General features: G+C 32.9%; 2 protein-coding genes across 9 annotated transcripts; both read right to left on the reverse strand.

Annotated features, from left to right (window-relative positions):
* Positions 1-1,053: 1,053 nt before the first annotated feature.
* Positions 1,054-18,810, reverse strand: LOC105221461 (uncharacterized). 4 transcript variants are annotated; one of them, XM_054234212.1, is made up of 7 exons: positions 15,107-18,810; positions 5,402-5,448; positions 5,229-5,324; positions 4,868-5,090; positions 2,192-2,391; positions 1,711-2,118; positions 1,054-1,647 (listed from the first exon to the last, which is right to left on the reverse strand). In XM_054234212.1, the coding sequence occupies exons 1-7, from the start codon at positions 15,127-15,129 to the stop codon at positions 1,061-1,063; spliced, it is 1,584 nt and encodes a 527-aa protein (XP_054090187.1). In that variant the 5' UTR covers positions 15,130-18,810; the 3' UTR covers positions 1,054-1,060. The 4 variants fall into 4 exon arrangements, with proteins under 4 accessions (XP_054090187.1, XP_054090188.1, XP_011196785.1 ...); XM_054234213.1 differs by having other exon boundaries at positions 1,054-1,358; positions 1,433-2,118; XM_011198483.3 differs by having other exon boundaries at positions 1,054-2,118.
* Slc24a6_1 (putative sodium/calcium exchanger 7) lies at positions 7,341-13,823 on the reverse strand. Of its 5 annotated transcripts, none has more exons than XM_011198479.3 (10): positions 13,633-13,821; positions 13,292-13,512; positions 9,372-9,694; positions 9,124-9,198; positions 9,027-9,065; positions 8,300-8,662; positions 8,117-8,235; positions 7,804-8,038; positions 7,686-7,750; positions 7,341-7,627 (listed from the first exon to the last, which is right to left on the reverse strand). In XM_011198479.3, the coding sequence occupies exons 1-10, from the start codon at positions 13,669-13,671 to the stop codon at positions 7,406-7,408; spliced, it is 1,701 nt and encodes a 566-aa protein (XP_011196781.1). In that variant the 5' UTR covers positions 13,672-13,821; the 3' UTR covers positions 7,341-7,405. The 5 variants fall into 5 exon arrangements, with proteins under 5 accessions (XP_011196781.1, XP_011196782.1, XP_028902163.1 ...); XM_011198480.3 differs by having other exon boundaries at positions 13,292-13,508; positions 13,633-13,783; XM_029046330.2 differs by having other exon boundaries at positions 13,569-13,695.
* Positions 18,811-18,897: the final 87 nt, after the last annotated feature.

The raw sequence follows: 18,897 nt of genomic DNA on the forward strand, positions 1-18,897 counted from the left end.
CATTTTGCGTCTTACACGTTCTTTATTTGCGCAACAGTCGATACTTTTTAACTAATTGGAACAATAACATTTCTTACTTTTCGTTATTAATTTGTGTATTGAAATACCATGTTATTTAAGGAATTCTTTATTATTTACTTTATTTTTAAATTTTCTTTATTTTTATATTCCAATATTTAGTATATGAATTCACTTATATCTACATCCGTCTTTATTTTTTTGTGTTTTGCAAGCAATAACTCCGATAATAACATAACTTGATGATAATATACAAATATTTATAATTCGTGAATGGTTAGGCTGACACACTGTATATCCGTAGCCATGTTCTCGGGAGACCTATTTTGTGTTACAACACATATTGTCATAGGGTAAAGTAGCTTTTCTTTTCATTTTTTGTATTAGAACGATATTTGTGAAAAGGTAATTAAATTTAACTTAACATTTAACTTATGACAACGAAATTTATTTATATTTTTTCACAAATAAGGACACAATTCAAAGTGCCACGTTTATGCCTAAGAAAAAGCTTTAGTACACTCTATTTAGTCCACTTATGCTCAGCATTCTATTTAATATATTACAGGCCACTAGTTTAATCAATAAACCTATGGCGTTTTTCTATATTTGCTAAATTAGAAACAACTGAAAACTTTAAAATGCTCTCCAGAAAAATCAATTATATTGTTCATATGTATGTTTATCGATAAAAATGCAGATAGAGAAAAATCTATATTAATAAATTGTTGCATTGGTATTTAATTGAATATGAGTTATGTATTTTTATTAATATAATATAATTGGCCGTAGGTAGTAGAACAATTTGATTATAAAGATGGATGTTGTTGGGTTGCAATTAATTATTACTAAACTTATTATTAAATATTTTTATTGAACATAATTACATTAGCATCTTTATTATACTTATACATACATTCCGTTAAATAATTAACCGGAAATTCTGAAATTAGTTAGTAATTAACAAATTATAATTAGTTTGTGTGAAATTTAAATGCATTACGGAAACGTGATTGCTAAAAACCTTGAAATTGAACAAAGTTTATGATTCATACCATGACTTTTTTGTCCAGTGAGATTGCTTATAGGGTTCATTTAACACTACAAAAGTGTTATCGCTAGTTGCCCGATCTGAAATAGAAGCTCCGAAATTCGATGAATTAGGGAGTACAGAAGCACGTCTACCAAACTTTGGGACATTTTTCGTTGCACAAGGTATCACCCTTACCGAAGTTGCTCCTTGTTGATGCTCATTAGATTTGTGTCGATTACACAAAATACGTCGCTTCTGCTTACCAGCCATATCCGTCGAAACATGAGAACTTTTTCGTTCTGTCAAACTAGATAAAAATTTGGTTTTAGTTTCCAGACCCACTTCAAAATCACCACCTTTGCTATGGCTTGCATTCCTTACGGGCGTCCGTTCACGCATCTGATATTGATAGTTGGCACGACGATATTCTGGCGTTACGATAATATCTGAGGACGAGGCTTCGTTGTTTGTGCATACACTTGTTGAACATGTCTTCAAATTTGAATGTTGTGCGTGTTTTAGATTTTTTATAGACGTCGTCTTTGATGTACTTAATGGGTTTGATAATAGTAATGTGGAAGCTGGTTTTCGTGTGACTGGGCGTGAACGTGGAAAATCCAAAAAAGTGTTTTTATATTCAGGATTAAATTCAATTTTACCTTTAAGTCGCAAATATGGTTCACGACATTTTCCACGTTCGGGCATCTGTTTAATCTGTGAATCTCGGAAGCTTTCATCATATTCCGGTAGGTCTTTTGAGATTTGACCACATGCATGTATATGACTGTCGATTTTGAGTAATTTTCCCTTTGATACAACTTCTGTTGGATTTCTAAATTTCGTGCGATACTCTGGCATTGCATCAACTTCTTGAGCACTAGACATTCGTAAAGTATCGCCTTTTTTAATGGGTGCGCTCTTTGAGTAGGTTTCGTAGGTTTTAAAACTATCTTTATATTCTGGCACACCACCGAATTCACCTTGTATTTTGAGATGACTTATTTGAGGTATAGAGCGTGCTCTTTCAATAGGGAATCGCACGAACTGTTCCTTATATTCAGATGGGGCTGTATTATATATCAACACAAATTTGCTGTAAGTAGTATTCGCGAGTATTGTTAGTTATTCCAAGGTTCTTACCGATAGTATCCTTCCCCTCTTCATGTTTTGGGTTTTTATCAGTAGCTTCGGAAAACAGATGAAAAGCTTCTCGTGGCAATATTTTTGAGGTGCGGTTAACCATTGGATAGGAAATATAAGATGAACGATATTCTGGTTCCATATTAATAATACCGCTCAAAAACAAATTTTCTGCCTTTTTAATAAGACTACCGTGGGACCTTTAAAAAAAGAAATTATAAAATATATGAAGAGATAATCTTTTAAACATAGGGTTCATTAAGAAGTAAGTGCATGTAGAATCTCGGAGTGTCTGTATGTTGTAACTATGTAAAACTATAATGCCCTTCCCAGTGAAACCCCCGAACAAATTTTAACAACACCAATATACATTGAACAAGCAATGCCTCTAACCCAGTCATTCCTCATGGGTACGATTGGGAGACAAATTAAATTTTTAAATTAATTTAGTTTATACTTTTATCTGCAAGGTCAAACACATGCTACATAATTGTACTTGTCTTATTTAAGACAAACATTATAATATAATTATTTTGACAAAAATGGTCGATATACTGGTCGATTATGTTTTGAAATGATTTTCAAATTTTACTCTGTTTTTTTATTGCATGCGTGGTTTAAATTTGTCAGCAATAATCATGATGTTTTGTATTTGTATGTATATATACTTATATATATATTTGGCGTAGGAAGCGCTTTAAGCGATTATACCCGAATCCACCAGAGCGCGCCACTCATTCCTCCTTTTTGCTTTTTGGAGCCATCTGGAAACACCAAGGGACGCCAGGTCATTTTCCACTTGGTCTCTCCATCGGAGTGGAGGTCGTCCTCTTCCGCGGCTTCTTCCAGCGGGTACTGCATCGAACACTTTCAGAACTGGAGTGTTTTCATCCAGACGGAGCATTTGGTGTTGCTCAACGTCAGTTTACATAGCCGAATTCGAATTTGTTCATGGTCGGGTAATGGAACATCTATTCCATCGTCATCGATTGGGGAATCGGGTTCGCCATCTCCTGGTGTTGTACTTTCACTGCCATTCAGCAGGTCGGAGAAGTGTTCCCTCCATAACCCCAGTATGCTTTGGACATCCGTTACCAGATTACCTCCTCGGTCCCTACGTAACAATGCTCCGGTCCTGAAATCTTTTGTAAATCGCCTAATCTTTTCATAAAATTTTCGAGCACGACGTTCATCCACCGTGGTTAATACCAGAACTCGGCGACGGAGCCTCTCCCACCACAGATCCAACACCAAATTTGCGCTCCTTTATATGGATGCTGTAATAGATGTCACAAGGACCCAACTTCTTTCGTCCTTGTACCGTCCATCGTACTTCTTGGATGGCGGTGATGTCAGCCTATAGTTGTATGAGGACATCAACGAGCTGGGCAGAGGCACCTTCCCAAATTAAGGGTGCGAACATTCCAGGGGCAAATCGTGATCCTTAAATTTATTTATTTAATTTTATTAATAGAACACACAATTTGACCCATATATTCGCTATATAGTATATATAGATATATACTATGGCGGTGATGTCAGCGATTTCAACTATATTTGCCACCAAGCTAAATTATTGCCAATATTTAATGATTACTTAATTTTGCTAAGATATCTCACATTCTAGCCGATATATACAGTATATAGTCCACTGGAAATTTGATAATCCGAATATGAGGTATATGGGGCTAGAGTTAATATTGGCGTGATTTTGCCCATTTTTTTCACAGAGGTACACTGTTAGAGGGAACACATCTGATTTAAATTACCTTAGAATATCTGAGAAATTTACCGATATTTTCAATAAGAAATTAACTTAAAACTTCGAGGCCCTCATGTTCGATATCTAGGGCCTTGTTGTAGATTTCAATGATTTTTATACGGGCTAAGTCACACTAGAATCAAAGTACTTGTGCAAAGTTTTGTTCCGATATCTGCACTGCTGCTTAACTTATAGATTGTAAAGTGAACGAATCAGTTGAGCTTCAAAATTGTGCTATATGGGAAGTAGGCGTGGTGTGAATCGATTTTTTTATAGAAATTTGAGTGTAGCCCTTCCGTATCATCTTTACAATTAAATTTAAGGTTTCTGATGTTTTTCCTTACTGAATTAAAGCGTTTTTAGTAGTCAACATAACCATTGTATAGGAGGTAGGAGTGGTTATGAACCGATCTATTTTTAAACTGTATAAGGAAGCTCCTAAAGGAAACGACTCTAGACAATTTGGTTCATATAGCTTTAGTAGTTGATGAGATATGTACAAAGGCGGGGCAACGCCCATTTTCCCAAAAATCGGAATATGTCCCTTCCTAGTGATGTCCTTTGTACCAAATTTTCCTTACATATCTTTATATATGACTTAGTTATGGCACTTTATATGTTTTCAGTTTTCGCCATTTTGTGGGCGTGGACCATTTTATTAAGATATCTAAATTTTTACTCAAGTTACAGCTTGCACAGACGGACAGACAGAATTCCGGATTTCAACTCTACAGATCACTTCGATATATATAACCTTTTATCCAAACCCTTTTAGTTTTAGGTGTTACAAACAACCGTTATGTGAACAGAAATATTATACTATCTTAGCAACTTGTTGCGAGAGTATAATATTGTAATCAATATATATTTGATGTGGAAAATTCTTTCAAGGCTATTTGTTTATTCCTACTCACAGTTTGTAGTCTGCAAGTGTATATACTTGGAATTGTTCTTGATGTTCAGATTTGTTTTGCATTAGTCCATCTAAATGTAAAGATGTAGATCGTCTTAAAAGACTTGGCTTCAATCTGAAATATCGGTTTTTGAATTGCCAACTGTATTCGGATTCAAGGGAGTAAAATGGAAGCCCTGGTCCATCATTTGTCTGTGGGTATACAGTGATTTTAGTGTGGAAGCCTGTTAGAAGAGAATATAATAGAATCGAATTAAAAACATATCTGAAGCTATACGAGTGGTTTGAAATATGAAAATTACATATACTTGCTATATAAACCACTTCTTTTATATATACATATTCAATAAAGTTTTATTTACCCGATGGATACTTCTTTCTTCTGAAAAGATTTAAGTCATCTATGGAAAGATATTCATGTGGATGTGTGATGCAAAACCTGGACAACCTATATGGATCTATGAATAAAAATAAAGTAATTGTATAGTATCTAGTCTAATTTATAATAATAAACATAACGTATTTAATTAATTACCTGTTAAATCAGATTCAGAAAATGATTGATTCTTATCGTTGTTATTACTGCAAGTAAATAACGTTTCGTTGTTTAGTAACGGTTTCAAATGTACTGATGGCATATCATATATTATTAATATACAATTTAAGCTCGAAGTGAGTGGATAAATAATAGAACTTTATTACAATTACTATTGATTTGCACAACGATCTATAAAATGTGTGTGGTCATTTAAAATGTGGAGTATTGTGCTCATATGAATGTGTTTATAATTTGGAAGTAAAGCGTTCGATGCTTGCTTCTGTTCTGTGAGATCCATTGTCAAGTTAACCGCACGCATCGGTGTATTCAACATACAAGCTTAGGCGAAGACATTTTTATACTCACGCAACAAAGTTGCTAAAGAGAGTATTATAGTTTTGTTCACATAACGATTGTTTGTAACACCCAAAACTAAACGAGTTAGATATATGGTTATATATACCAAAGTGATCAGGGTGAAGAGTGGAGTTCAAATCCGAATGTCTGTCTGTCCGTCCGTCCGTCTGTGCAAGCTGTAACTTGAGTAAAAATTAAGATATCTTGATGAAACTTGGCACACTTATTTCTTGGCACCATAGGAAGGTTGCTTTCGAAAATGAGCAAAATCGGACTACTGCCACGCCCACAAAATGGCGAAAACCGAAAACACATAAAGTGCCATAACTAAGCCATAAATAAAACTATGGAAATAAAATTTGGTATGAAGGATCGCGCTGTGAAGGGGCATATTTATATGTAATAGCTCCCAAATAGGTTTTTTGTACACTCAGATTTTTTTACAAAATGGTAAATGGGCGTGACGTCGCCAACCATACCCCTTTGGGTCAAAAACCATACCTCAGGAACTACTCGACCGATTTCAATGAAACTTAGTTTCTAATAGTTTCCTTACATCCCAATGATATGTTGTGAAAATAGGCCAAATCGCTTCACAACCACGCCTACTTCCTATATACCAGAACTTTGAAGACGATCTGTACACTGTGCACTAGTGAAGATATCGGTGCAGATATTTGCACAAATACTATGTTTATAGTTTGTCAGCCCCATTCTAAAAATCGCCGAAATCGGACCATAGGTTTTTAAGGCCCCATATATCGAACACAAGGACCTCGGTGCTTCTAACCTAATATTATCGTTTCCAACTTTCAATGGACTTTATACAATATATATGACGAATATGTGGGTCAAATTGTGTATTATATAATATAAATAAAGTTAAATAAATAAATTGCGAGAGTATAAAATGTTCGGTTACACCCGAACTTAGCCCTTCCTTACTTGTTTACTACTGTTCTTCTATCCAGAAAACATTGAGCAATCTTCAATTTTACCTGATTTATGATATACTATATCTTATTTGGATATATTCCATCGCTACCTCATATCAGCGGTAACATATAATGTAGTTCAAATCGAAATAAAATATATATTTTGTATAATATATTATATAAGATTGCTGTAATTGAGTTGCTTACATTGGTTTTGGCCTACGTGAGAATTAAATGGTTTGAATCATTTTAAAAACGTTTCGATATCTATTAAAAGGATATCAGCAAACATATTTTCCACTTTAACTGTATACCATGGTATTTAAATAATGAAGTCAATTAAAAATTTTATTTTTTGATATGGTCCGATTTGTCAAGAAAGATTGCTTTATTGCAGTATATGTACTTACAAGCGTTTGTTTTCGTAACACTTTTCACTGGATCACTTGATGAATGCAATTTACGTATTAATAAAGATATTGAAACAAATGATGATGTATGTACATGAGTAAGTAAGAAGTATTTGTACAGACTTCTCGCAATTTTCAACTTTTAATACTATCTTAAACTGTGAATTCAACTAGATTTTAGTTCCTCTTAAACTTACCTTTATTTAATGGTGTTAATTTCAAAATGTATGTATGTGAATTTAGATAACAAATATAATTTTATTCGTATTAATCCGAAATATTTTCAAAGCAACATAATTTCAATCATCGATTATTTCTTCTTCATTTTCGGGCTCGAAAGTTTCTATTACTTCCAATTCACCCAAAAAGACGAAAACTAAAAATATTGCATATAGAATGAAGTTAAAAATACCGATGCTGCGACGAGCTGAGAAATTCGTTAACGTTGACCATATTAAAACTGATATGGTTGCTATAAAGAGAAAAACCACACAATTTTCGCCCAAAGCACCTTGAGGGACCTTAAATAATTATTTAATAAGAAATTTGATTATGTATGTGTATAATTTATATACTTACAAAAAGGGGGGTTTCTTTGCGAAATGTTTGATATATGAAAACCCCACCAAATGATGAAATTGAATCTGGAAAATTAAATTAGTTATAAACGAAAAACTGCGATAATGTTAATTATTACTGAAAAATGGACCACCAAAGCATGCTGCATAACCCATTCTCGGATACCCGTGACGTGACAAAGCTATTGTTGATACCAAATCACCGATACTGTTTCCCCAAGCTTGTAAAGTGCATCCAAGAAATGAGTCACTTCTATTAGTCACAATACCAATGACTCGCAATATTTCAACTGATTCAGTTGCGGAAAAGTAAATTATGATAATTGAACAAGCAACCCCGTATAACGCTGTTGTCTATAGTGAATAAAATTTAGAAGATATATATACACATACGTACGTAGATTAATTTTACATAAATCTGGTGAAACTAACGTGGTGATAATTAGGCGGAATGTCTGTTCGCGTTGTATACAACATGTAGGTAGTAATGGGGATTGTGATCAGTAATGTATAGCAACATAATGGTATCCCTAATAAGTACACATTTTTTGCTGTGAGTAACACAAAAAACAAAAGTTAGTTAATTGAATATTAAATGTATAGTTAAGTACTTACAAAATATATATATTATAATCATTGGCACCCAAGGAATTTGGATTGAGTTCAACAGTTTTGACCAACCATGACGTTCCTTCTCAAAGTCTACTGTTGGTATAAATAACTGTAGAAGAAAGAGCAATGGGGCCGTAATGACAATATAAATCTTCTCTGCAATACCACTTTCTAGCCATTCTTCCCTTTGTATGGGGTTAAGAGACTCAAAAAATTGTTTAAAAAGATCCTTATTAGGTTTATTTAAAGCTGCATCAAATGACATTGTTCGTGTTCTATTTACATCTACTGATAATCGTGAGGTACGATCCAAAATTTCTATGCCTGCCTCTGCCCGTAATTGTTCCAACTTAGCAAGGTTTGCCGCTACCAGATATAATTACATATTAAAACTTGTTTAGGGGAAAAACTCAGTTACACGATGATGTTGATGTTAATGAACTGAGATGTATAGAAGATATACAGTTTTATATATTATTCTAGTTTCGTAAGCAACTATTATTTTAGTTATCTAATGTTACAAATGTATACATATTTTCATTATGGTATTGAACGTAATCCACATTTGCGTTTTATGCTAACAAACATAAGCTTACATGTTTACTTGGAATTCGAAAGTTTTATACTAATTTAAGTATTATACTCTGTGCAACATGTTCCAGAGTATAAAATAGGTACATATGTATGTAAATTCGAGGGTTACAATATAACAGTATTAAGGAAATATTACCTGTGGCATACTTTTTGTCCCTAAGTTTTGATTGCAACACTATGAAACGATAAATCTAATGAATATTTTAAACGAAGATTTATTAAAATATACTCACTTTTAACGCTTTGTTTGAGTAAGAACTGTTCGATAAATATTACCATAAGATATAATATGTACACCGACATTATCGCTAAAGAAATTTTGATAGAAAAATTTGTAAGTGAGGGCTGTTTTTATACGATTTACACATATACATACATACATAAATATGTATACGTATACTTATAAAAGTGAATAACTTTAATATGAGTTAATTCGGTTATATCCTAATTGTAGCTCAAAAATTGTTGGTTTCCAACTTACATACAGCCTCAGTGCGTGTGACCACTCCATCCGTTACGCAACAGTAGTCAACGTAAATGATTCCAAAACTTAAAAAGCAAGCATCTCTTAAAACATTATTCCATTGTAGTTCAAAAGGGTAAAATACGAAAATCAGCCCTGACACCAGAAGTACCACATATACACCAGCTCCAAATAAATCTGGGAACATAGGTCCACGCCCAAAATCTGAGAACGAGCCAATCATATCAGGTGCCCCATTGCCAAATGCTAGTAATGTAACACCGGCTAAATGCTCATTGAGGCCCAACATTTTTGACACGACTTTCAAAGCAGGACAAAAACTATACAAACAAAATATATTTTTACATGAAAGATTCAGATATATTCACTAATATATGAAACATTTCTCTATTGATATCATGATGGAATAAAAAATCGGAGATATTGCTAGTATGAAAGCGTTCCTTAAATTCTACTGGCTTAAGTACAGAATTTGTAATCATGTGGTGCGCAATGTATGTACATACATATATAAGTATAATATATAAATGTATGCATGGAGACAGTTGTATGCATTGTATTAAAACTTGTACAGGTAAATGTTTTGACTTTGAAGTTACTTATCTCTTAAACTAATTAAGATATTGGCAATCTTCCAAAAGTGAGATAAATTGCGTTTTATTAGTTATTTGAATCTAAACAAATGTTTTTTTTTTAAGTTTTCTCCGAAAAATTTGAAATAACTCATATTTCGGAAGCCAAAAAAATTGGACAGTTTTCAATTAAGGCTTTGTATGGGCACCTTGGCATTTTTCAAGGTTGCAGTCTTCCAACAATAGAATACAATACATTTTGTGTAATTTCGAGAGGTATATTTGTCTAGCAGTCTTAACCTCATTTTTATACTCTCGCAACAAAAGTTGCTAACGAGAGTATTATAGTTTTGTCCACATAACGGTTGTTTGTAAGTCCTAAAACTAAACGAGTTAGATATAGGGTTATATATACCAAAATGATCAGGGTGACGAGTAAAGTTCAAATCCGGATGTCTGTCTGTCCGTCCGTGCAAGCTGTAACTTGAGTAAAAATTGAGATATCTTAATGAAACTTGGAACACGTATTCCTTGGCACCATAAGAACGTTAAGTTCGATGGGCGGAATCGGACCACTGCCACGCCCACAAAATGGATAACCATAAACACATAAAGGGCTATAAATAAGCCATAAATAAAGTTATGAAAATAAAATTTGGAACATAGGATCGCATTAGGGAGGGGCACATTTGAATGTAATTTTTTTGGAAAAGTGGGCGTGACCCCGCCCCCAAATATGTTTTTTGTATATATCTTGCAAACCAATAAAGCTATATAAACCAAACTTTCTGCAGTCGTTTCTTTTAGCCGTTTCCTTATACAGTCCAAAAATGAAAGAAATCGGATAATAACCACGCCCAACTCCCATACAAGGGTTGAAAATGACTAAAAGTGCGTTAACTCACTAACGAGAAACGTCACCAAATTTTACGTAAGAAATAGCAGAAGGAAGCTGCACTGAGATTTTTTTACAAAATGTAAAATGGGCGTGGCGTCGCCCACTTATGGGTCAAAAACCATATCTCAGGAACTACTCGACAGATTCGAATGAAATTCGGTATATAATATTTTCTTGCCACCCTGATGACACGTGTGGATGAAATCGGTTCACAACTACGCCTACTTCCCATATAACTCAATTTTGAATCCTTCTGATTCTTTCACTTTATAATGTATACATAAGGAACAGATAAAGATAGCGAAATAAAACTTTACACAAATACTGTATTTGAGCTGTGACATCACTTGAGGAAAAATTGTCAAAATCAGACCATGACTTTTCAAGGCCCCTGATATCAAACATGAAGAACTCAGTGCCTAAGGGTAATTTTTCACCGAAAATATAGGTAAATCTCTAAATAAATTGCGAGAGTATAAAATGTTCGGTTGCACCCGAACTTAGCCTTTCCTTACTTGTTACTATTAACTTTGGGTTATGATAGCTTTATCTCCATATAGGACGGTAGATGTTTGCCCATATTTTGTTGGATTGAGGGCTAAACTCTGTGGAGGATGTGACAGCACTTTTTTAATGTTGTACAATATCCATTCCGTAAACAATAAAGCGGAATGCCTCGGGTCGTTATCCCCTGTGGCTATTGCTAAAGAGTTGGAGGAATCTGATATTGCATAAGTCTACATTGAAACTGTGCGGAACTTCTTGCATTCACTCGATTTAAAACTGTATACATCATATCCAAAAATCTAATATCTAAAAATTAAATTAGTTTATTACACTTATATGTAGTAATTTTTGTTAATTCAATGAATTTAAAGTAGATTTTCGGATACGAAGCCCTAATGGCACTAAATTTCTTGTCTATAACACATAAGAATACATAAAAATTAAAAAAAAAATCGGTTCACAAGCTCTCCTAGTAATGAATATTGATTTGAAAAGTAAGTTTATACACACTCGGAAATATTTCACACACCTTTAATTCCTACAAATTGTATGTTTGTAATAAATATATGTATAATGTTTGTTGATTACATGTATAATGAACTTAGATTACATACTAGAATGTTTACTTAATAATACTTATGAATGGTATATGTTAAGAAAATCATTATATATATTAAGATTATTGTCTAAAAAATTTCACGTAATTTGTATTATTCCATTATACTTCGATCAAAGTGAAACTTCTAAAAAAATTATTGACATTATTTCTAATGTAGTAGGTATTAACAAAATGAATAATATATCAAAACAAATATATATATATATTTTTTTTTAATTTTCGCAAAAAAAGTTTGCAAATATAGATAGCTTGAGTAAAAATTTAGATATCTTAATGAAACTTGGTTCACATTTTCCTGACAATCTGAGGAGGTTTGCAAAACGTCCACAAAATCCAGAATTCCTAACTAAAACGCTATAAAATGCTATAAAAGTTTGCTACAGAGGATCATTGAGGCATCTAAAGATGAATTTTTTCTTGAAAGGTGGCCACGACTCCTCTTCATCAAAAAATGTCAGAAATACTAAATTTTATTTTTAAAATTTTCAAATTGGTATAAAATTTGACAGCAGGCGTATCACTTAGTAAAAAACCATATCTTCTGAACACTCGGCCAATTTCAACCAAATTTGGCAACCATGCGTTTTTGTGATATCTCTATATCACAGTTAAGAAAATGGGCGAAATCAGTTTACAAATACGTCTAATTCGAATAAAACACAATTTTAAATTTCGAATATTCGAAATACATATTGGTAAAATAGTGAGTTATCCTAATAAAATTTCGTGGAAACATGTTTTTAAGTTAGACCCTTTGGCACTTTGGCCTAGCCCATATATTCCTAATATGATTATTTTCCCCCATCTGGTAAACTTTTTCCTCATATAAACAATATGTACCATTGGTTATGTTTATATCTGTTTATATCACATAATCTCAACAGAAGATGTATCTCCATTTTTCGATTACCTTTATGTGATTCCGTGTTGAAAATTATGGTTTTTGGAATGTACCCTCCCACTGCATTATTTTGTTGTACACATCTCGGTCATAAAATTAAGTTACAATTTATGATCGTTATCAATTCACTGTTCGTCGATTTACTAATATTAAATCCATGTACATTACTTAGCCCTTCCTTACATATTTGTTTTACTCTTTTTGGAACTGCTATCGAATAAAACCGTTTCGGCTTAAGAGTAATAAGTTTCAGTGGTAATCACCTTACATTAGGTATATGGTACACTTATGTTACCAACATGCAAACATATAGCGAGAGTATACAAATAATATTGTTAATATATTAGTCATTCCTTTTGCTATAGAAGTTTCACTTGGATTGGATATATGGATTAAAGTAACGGATACAGGATAACGTACCAATTTTCAACGGTACATCCCAACACAATATAGATTAGGACGCAAATAGTCATTAGAAAGCAAGAGCATAAAATTTGTTGGGTATCATTGTGTGGTTTCAAATCGCAGTAGAGAATTTCTATATAATTTCCTAATCTACCCATACGAGTGCAAGCCGCTGTTCCACGTACATAATCGCAACGTTGATCATACTCCAACAATATAACCACACTGCAACCTGGCTGCAATATTTTATAATTAAGTCAATTATCAATCTCGGGCATACGTACATACATACACACATAAGTATCTGCATATTGTTTTTAATACATATACCATATACTGCACAGCTTTTTACTTACATCAGCCGAGAATGAGGTGAGAAGTCCTTCATCAGACATCGTGTTTATACAAACATATGGAGGTAAGTATATATTTATATAATAAAATAAATTGAAACTGAACTGAATTGAAATGATTACAATAAAATATAATGATATCGAAAAAATCTAAAATGAACTTAAGGGAAGTGATTACTGGGTTGAAAATGAAGAAGTTGTGGAGAAAACATTTTGAATAAATTTTGAATAGTTCAACTTACAATTTATGTAAAGATTTCTAAAGGCACATCCACTAGTAGTCAAACTATAAATTATAAAATTAATAAGAAGCATAACGAGATCTCAAAACTACGACCACTGAAGACCGAAACCTTCTACATGAATTTAAAAAAAAATCTGAAACATCGATGTGCTGTGGATCAAATCGCCAGCCACACAATTTGTGAACGCAGTGTCTAACGACGTTCAAAAAAATATCGATATAGACAAAACCTGACGAAACCCCACTTTAAATTTTATTTTAATGCAGGCAAATAGTTCTATAATTTCAAATAGAAATTTCATCGTCTTCAAAGACGTTAATTGTTATTATAGTTACTTGTAAATTTTAATAAATAAACTGAGATAAAATACATTTTGATTATAATTATTGATAGACCATCATCATCGTTTAGTTTAAAGGAATAAATTTAAAAAATACAGTCGGGTGCAACGAACATTATGGACCAAGTTTTCTAACACTACTAAACTTGGGTCTAACTTATGTCAAGGATTTCGTCATAGTCAATGCGGTTCTAAATTAATAAGGAGAAGTACAACTGTTTTCGTTAGTTAAATATAGCAAAATATGTATAATAGCTTTGTTGGAATTTGTATGTTTAAATGCAAATAATTACAATTTATGAATTTTGTAGACTCAGACTAAACGGATTTAGTTCATCAAAACGATTGTTTGTAAAAGTAAAAATTATATTATTTGAAAAGAAGGTATGTTTGACACGTAGCTATGCAGTACAAAATGCTAAATGATTTGTAGAAATTTACTGATGATTTATTTTATATAAGTCTTAATCTATACATATGATCTTGGTTTTTGTTTTTTTACTCTTATATACGCAACTTTAACTTCATAAGTACGTAGGTCAAATCAATAATAGTACCAATAATATTGTTCAAAAATTTTGAGTCCTTAACACAAATACTTTTGTATAAACAATGTAACAAAAATGTTTATCTTTTAAACTAAATTTAGTTATGTCCAATGCACTTACAATGTTTTATTCATGTTAATTAAGAGGTTTAGTAAATATGCCATGCACTTTCTACAAACTTCTAAGTTGTCCCATTTACTTTATAGTACCAACCACTTAATTGTAGTCAAATGTATTGCTAGGAGAGAGTTAATAAGTTATATACGAGTACATTAGTATGTAAGTTGCAACTTTCGCCACTACTTTCCATTAGACCCAAAGTACATAAGCCTATGTTTACATACCTCTTCTTATTCCACATGGTCATTGGAGCTATTATTTTCGGATACTCCTGTTGTATTAATTGTATTATGTGGATATTATGCTTTGTTTTCAAGTATGCGCATATATATTTCACAAAGTAAAGCAGTGGTTTGCAAATTTACACAACGCGGGTAAATAACAACGGTGGTTTACTTGTATACCGGTGGATTTTCAGATGTTTGCACTTCTTATGCACATATAGTGTCTTTAGATAACATTATACCAATAATCGACTTATACTTAAAAATATTAATGAAAAACTCATTAAATAACTCATTAACATTCACTATATATGTATACTAGGTTTTGTTGCGTATATGTAAACATTTGTATGAACCATTTTAAATTGCGTAAAAGTAAGTATATTTCTACAAAAATATATTTAAAAAAAAGTTTGCTCTGAGCTTCAACTTCAACTACCACCTAATTCGGCACCCAAGTCGATACTAGCATCTGTATGGTATTCACATTTTTTACAGCCGGGTGTAGAAACGAATGAAATATCATAATACTTAAAGCTTACATAGTATTGTATAAATACCACCCTGATAGGTACATATATACATATGTACAATCAATACAGGAGCTTAGTGAAAAGGGTATACTATTTATATTAAACGAAATTATTTGTTGAAATTCAAGGTGTTCATTATGTTTTCACTAATATTCGTGTTAGCTGATATTTACAGCGTTTAGATCCCAAAAAGATAACTTCAAAGAGGTCATCAAATGTGGAGAATGGAAAAGTGTTAAGTGTTGTTTTGAGTAAATTAACATCACTATACAATTTTCTAAACCTATTATTTACCGTAAAAATAGTTTATTTAGATATATACTTGGTAGTGTAAATATAATCAATCGATTAAAATCATAGAATTCTACTTACTCTAATTAGTTCTAACCAATGATTATAGAAAAATATGAGAGCATATGCCAATTTTATAGTTAAGCATTATTTAAACTTTTGTTGGGCTACTCCTCTGTGTTCATATACATTTCCATCTCGATATAGTGAACAGTTGCCATTTCGAATCGTCGAAATTATATACATATACATGAGTTATATATATATATTAAGTCGACTCTTAATCATGACGCATATATCAAATATTTAGTAGAATATACATATGATCGAATTATCAAGTTAAAACTGTGTGAATAAATGTTATATATGTTTATATATATATGTATATATATATATAGGTGTGTAACTTATATTTTCAAGACAATCAAAGTTTTTGGTTTTCATTTATGTATAAATATCGTGTTAAAATAAGTGTTGGGGTTGTAAACGAAACAGTAGTCAATGTAAATGACGTGCATAAGCTAAACTATCAACACTCTTATAATATATGTATGAATGTTTCCCAACAAATATACTAAATTGATAGTGTCGACCTTCAAATGTCAAAAAAGTGCACCTTAAACATTTTTGGCTAGCACGAAGCTAATACCTTCATGCGACGTTGTGTGAATATTTTTTATTAACTACAATGCTGTTTAATGTTAAAAATTTAAAATTTATATGTTTATTTTATAAAATTCTGTTTGATATGGGTAATTTTATCGTCAGAGATTTTGTCCAGATGTGTATTTGGAGACTCATTTGCTTAGTCAAAAGAGCTTAGACCTTTAGATGGATCAATATGGACAATAATTTCCATTCTTTTACAAAGAAAAAATCAAATCTTTATCTTCAAAAGATTAAAATCTTTGGATTGAAGCATCGCTTAATACATACATATGTACATACATATATTAAAGTTAGTTGTGTGTCGGCACATTCAATTAGCTTAACGTTTATGGGAAAGGTAGTACAAATAAGTATCAAGCGTACTGCAAGGTTGGTAATAACACGCAATTTTCCTATTTGTAATATTTAGATTAAATTTTAATGATCTGCGTTAATAGTATATGACAATAGGATTACGCTGAATTAATGTGACTTTTAATTTGGTAAACATATCTTTTTAGGTCGAGGTACTGGGGCGAAAATGTAATTCGTGTAAATTTGAGTTATTTTATAACCATAAAAAAGGCTAATGATTCATTAATAAGTAAGTAATGATAATCTTCCAATTATATGAAAGTACTTGCAACTTCTTCTTTTTAACTGGCGTAGACACCGCTTACGCGATTATATCCGAGTTTACAACAGCGCTTTCGTTCATTCGGGCAACAATGTTTAAAGGATCATTAATCTTCCGCAAAACCTTTCTCTCGAAAACTCCTATTGCCATTTCATCGGATGTTGCACCATACAGCAGAACGAGAATGATGAGGGACTTGTAGTGTTTGGCTTTTGTTCGTCGACAGATTTTACTTTTAAATTTCCTACTCAGTCCAAAATATCACCTGTTGGTTGTTACTGCCAATGTTATCAATATTATCGGCGTACGCCGAAGATTATGCCTTCTCTATTAAGTTCTGCGGCTCGTAATATTTTCTTCAGCAACAGATTGAAAAAGTCGTACGATAGTGAGACCTCGTTTGGTATCGAACGGCTCGAAGAGCTCCTACCCGATCCTGACGGAGCTTTCGGTATTGGTCAATGTCAGTTTTCACAGCTGTATTAGTTTTGAGGGGATTCCAAATTCAGACATAGCGGCATAGAGGCGCAGATTGTAGGGTCTTGCTTTTTGTAGGTTGGGCAAAGTACACGTAGGTTTCAATCATGGGACATGCTTTCGTCCGACCATATTCTATAAGGAAGCTGATGCATGCACCTTATCAGTTCATCAGTTTTTCGTTAGGCAGTCTGTTTTCTCTCTACTGCGACACGACCAGCTGTCGTACCAGCTGTTCCGAACCAATAGTTTCGGTTGCAGCTGTACGTAAGGAAATTGAATTGCCGTCCCACCGAGTTCCTGATGAGTACTCTCAGAGAGCAGGAATGCAAGTCGAGTAGAGAAAGTACTTACTACTTCTTTATTATTAACTATTAACTACTTCTCTCATAATAATAACGAACAACTAATAGACTCTTTAATAGAGATGTTATGAAGTTAAGCGGTCGAATTTCATTTGAGTGTGCGGAAAAATGTAAATATGCTCTTGATATATGCCACATTAATTCAAAAATAATTCCTCTTAATAAATTCTGACATTACAGTGCTTTGGTAGCATGAAATTAGAATTAATGAGGATAATGCACTCAGACAGACATAATACTCTCGTTCCAACTATCCCCTGAGCTTTGATCCTTCAATGAAGACATTTACTGCATATCTTCTTCAACTACTTCGCCCCGTCCACTGTTATGTGGACACAAGGACGCAGTCGAACTTTTGGAAGAACTTGGAATGTCCCTCTTCGTGTTCCCAGTTTTTTTCCACCGGATGACAATTGTCAATTCATTAAGGTGATTGCTACTGCTACTGGTCTTTTCATTACGGCTGATAGAATTAACGGAAATCCTTAGCAAATTTGCGGTAAATGGTGATACCACTAACGAAACCTGGGAAACCGACCAACTGACGGGTCAGATCGGTCGATAACATTCCTTTCCCTAGTAATAAAGACACTTGTGGCATTACTACTCCTCACAAACCGCCTGAGCTTGCATACCACAAACATGTATTCCGGAAAGTGTACAGCATTCTATACACCCAAATTACTCGTGTCCCAAACAAATAAATTCTTTTTGCGAGGACAAGGACGTGACCAACTTCAGATCCACTAAATAATAAAACAAGATAAGAGTGCGTATTCACTCATAAAACGAAGATCGCCTCTCGCAACTTCGTTCTGGATACACCAGTAGACAGTCTTA

Source organism: Zeugodacus cucurbitae, chromosome 6 (assembly GCF_028554725.1).
Source record: "Zeugodacus cucurbitae isolate PBARC_wt_2022May chromosome 6, idZeuCucr1.2, whole genome shotgun sequence".
Lineage (NCBI taxonomy): Eukaryota > Metazoa > Arthropoda > Insecta > Diptera > Tephritidae > Zeugodacus > Zeugodacus cucurbitae.

Excerpts from the sequence above, each read along its gene's own strand:
- Slc24a6_1 (XM_011198479.3), bottom strand. The coding sequence starts at position 13,671 with ATGTCTGATGAAGGACTTCTCACCTCATTCTCGGCTGAT. Across the intron at positions 8,039-8,116 it reads TTCCGCCTAATTATCACCAC|ACAACAGCGTTATACGGGGT; the intron begins GTTAGTTTCACC and ends TATTCACTATAG. Across the intron at positions 7,751-7,803 it reads CTTTGGTGGTCCATTTTTCA|ATTCAATTTCATCATTTGGT; the intron begins GTAATAATTAAC and ends TTAATTTTCCAG.
- LOC105221461 (XM_011198483.3), bottom strand. The coding sequence starts at position 15,129 with ATGACCATGTGGAATAAGAAGAG. Across the intron at positions 5,449-15,106 it reads ACCATGTGGAATAAGAAGAG|TAATAACAACGATAAGAATC; the intron begins GTATGTAAACAT and ends ATTTACTTGCAG. Across the intron at positions 5,325-5,401 it reads TTCTGAATCTGATTTAACAG|ATCCATATAGGTTGTCCAGG; the intron begins GTAATTAATTAA and ends TTTTATTCATAG.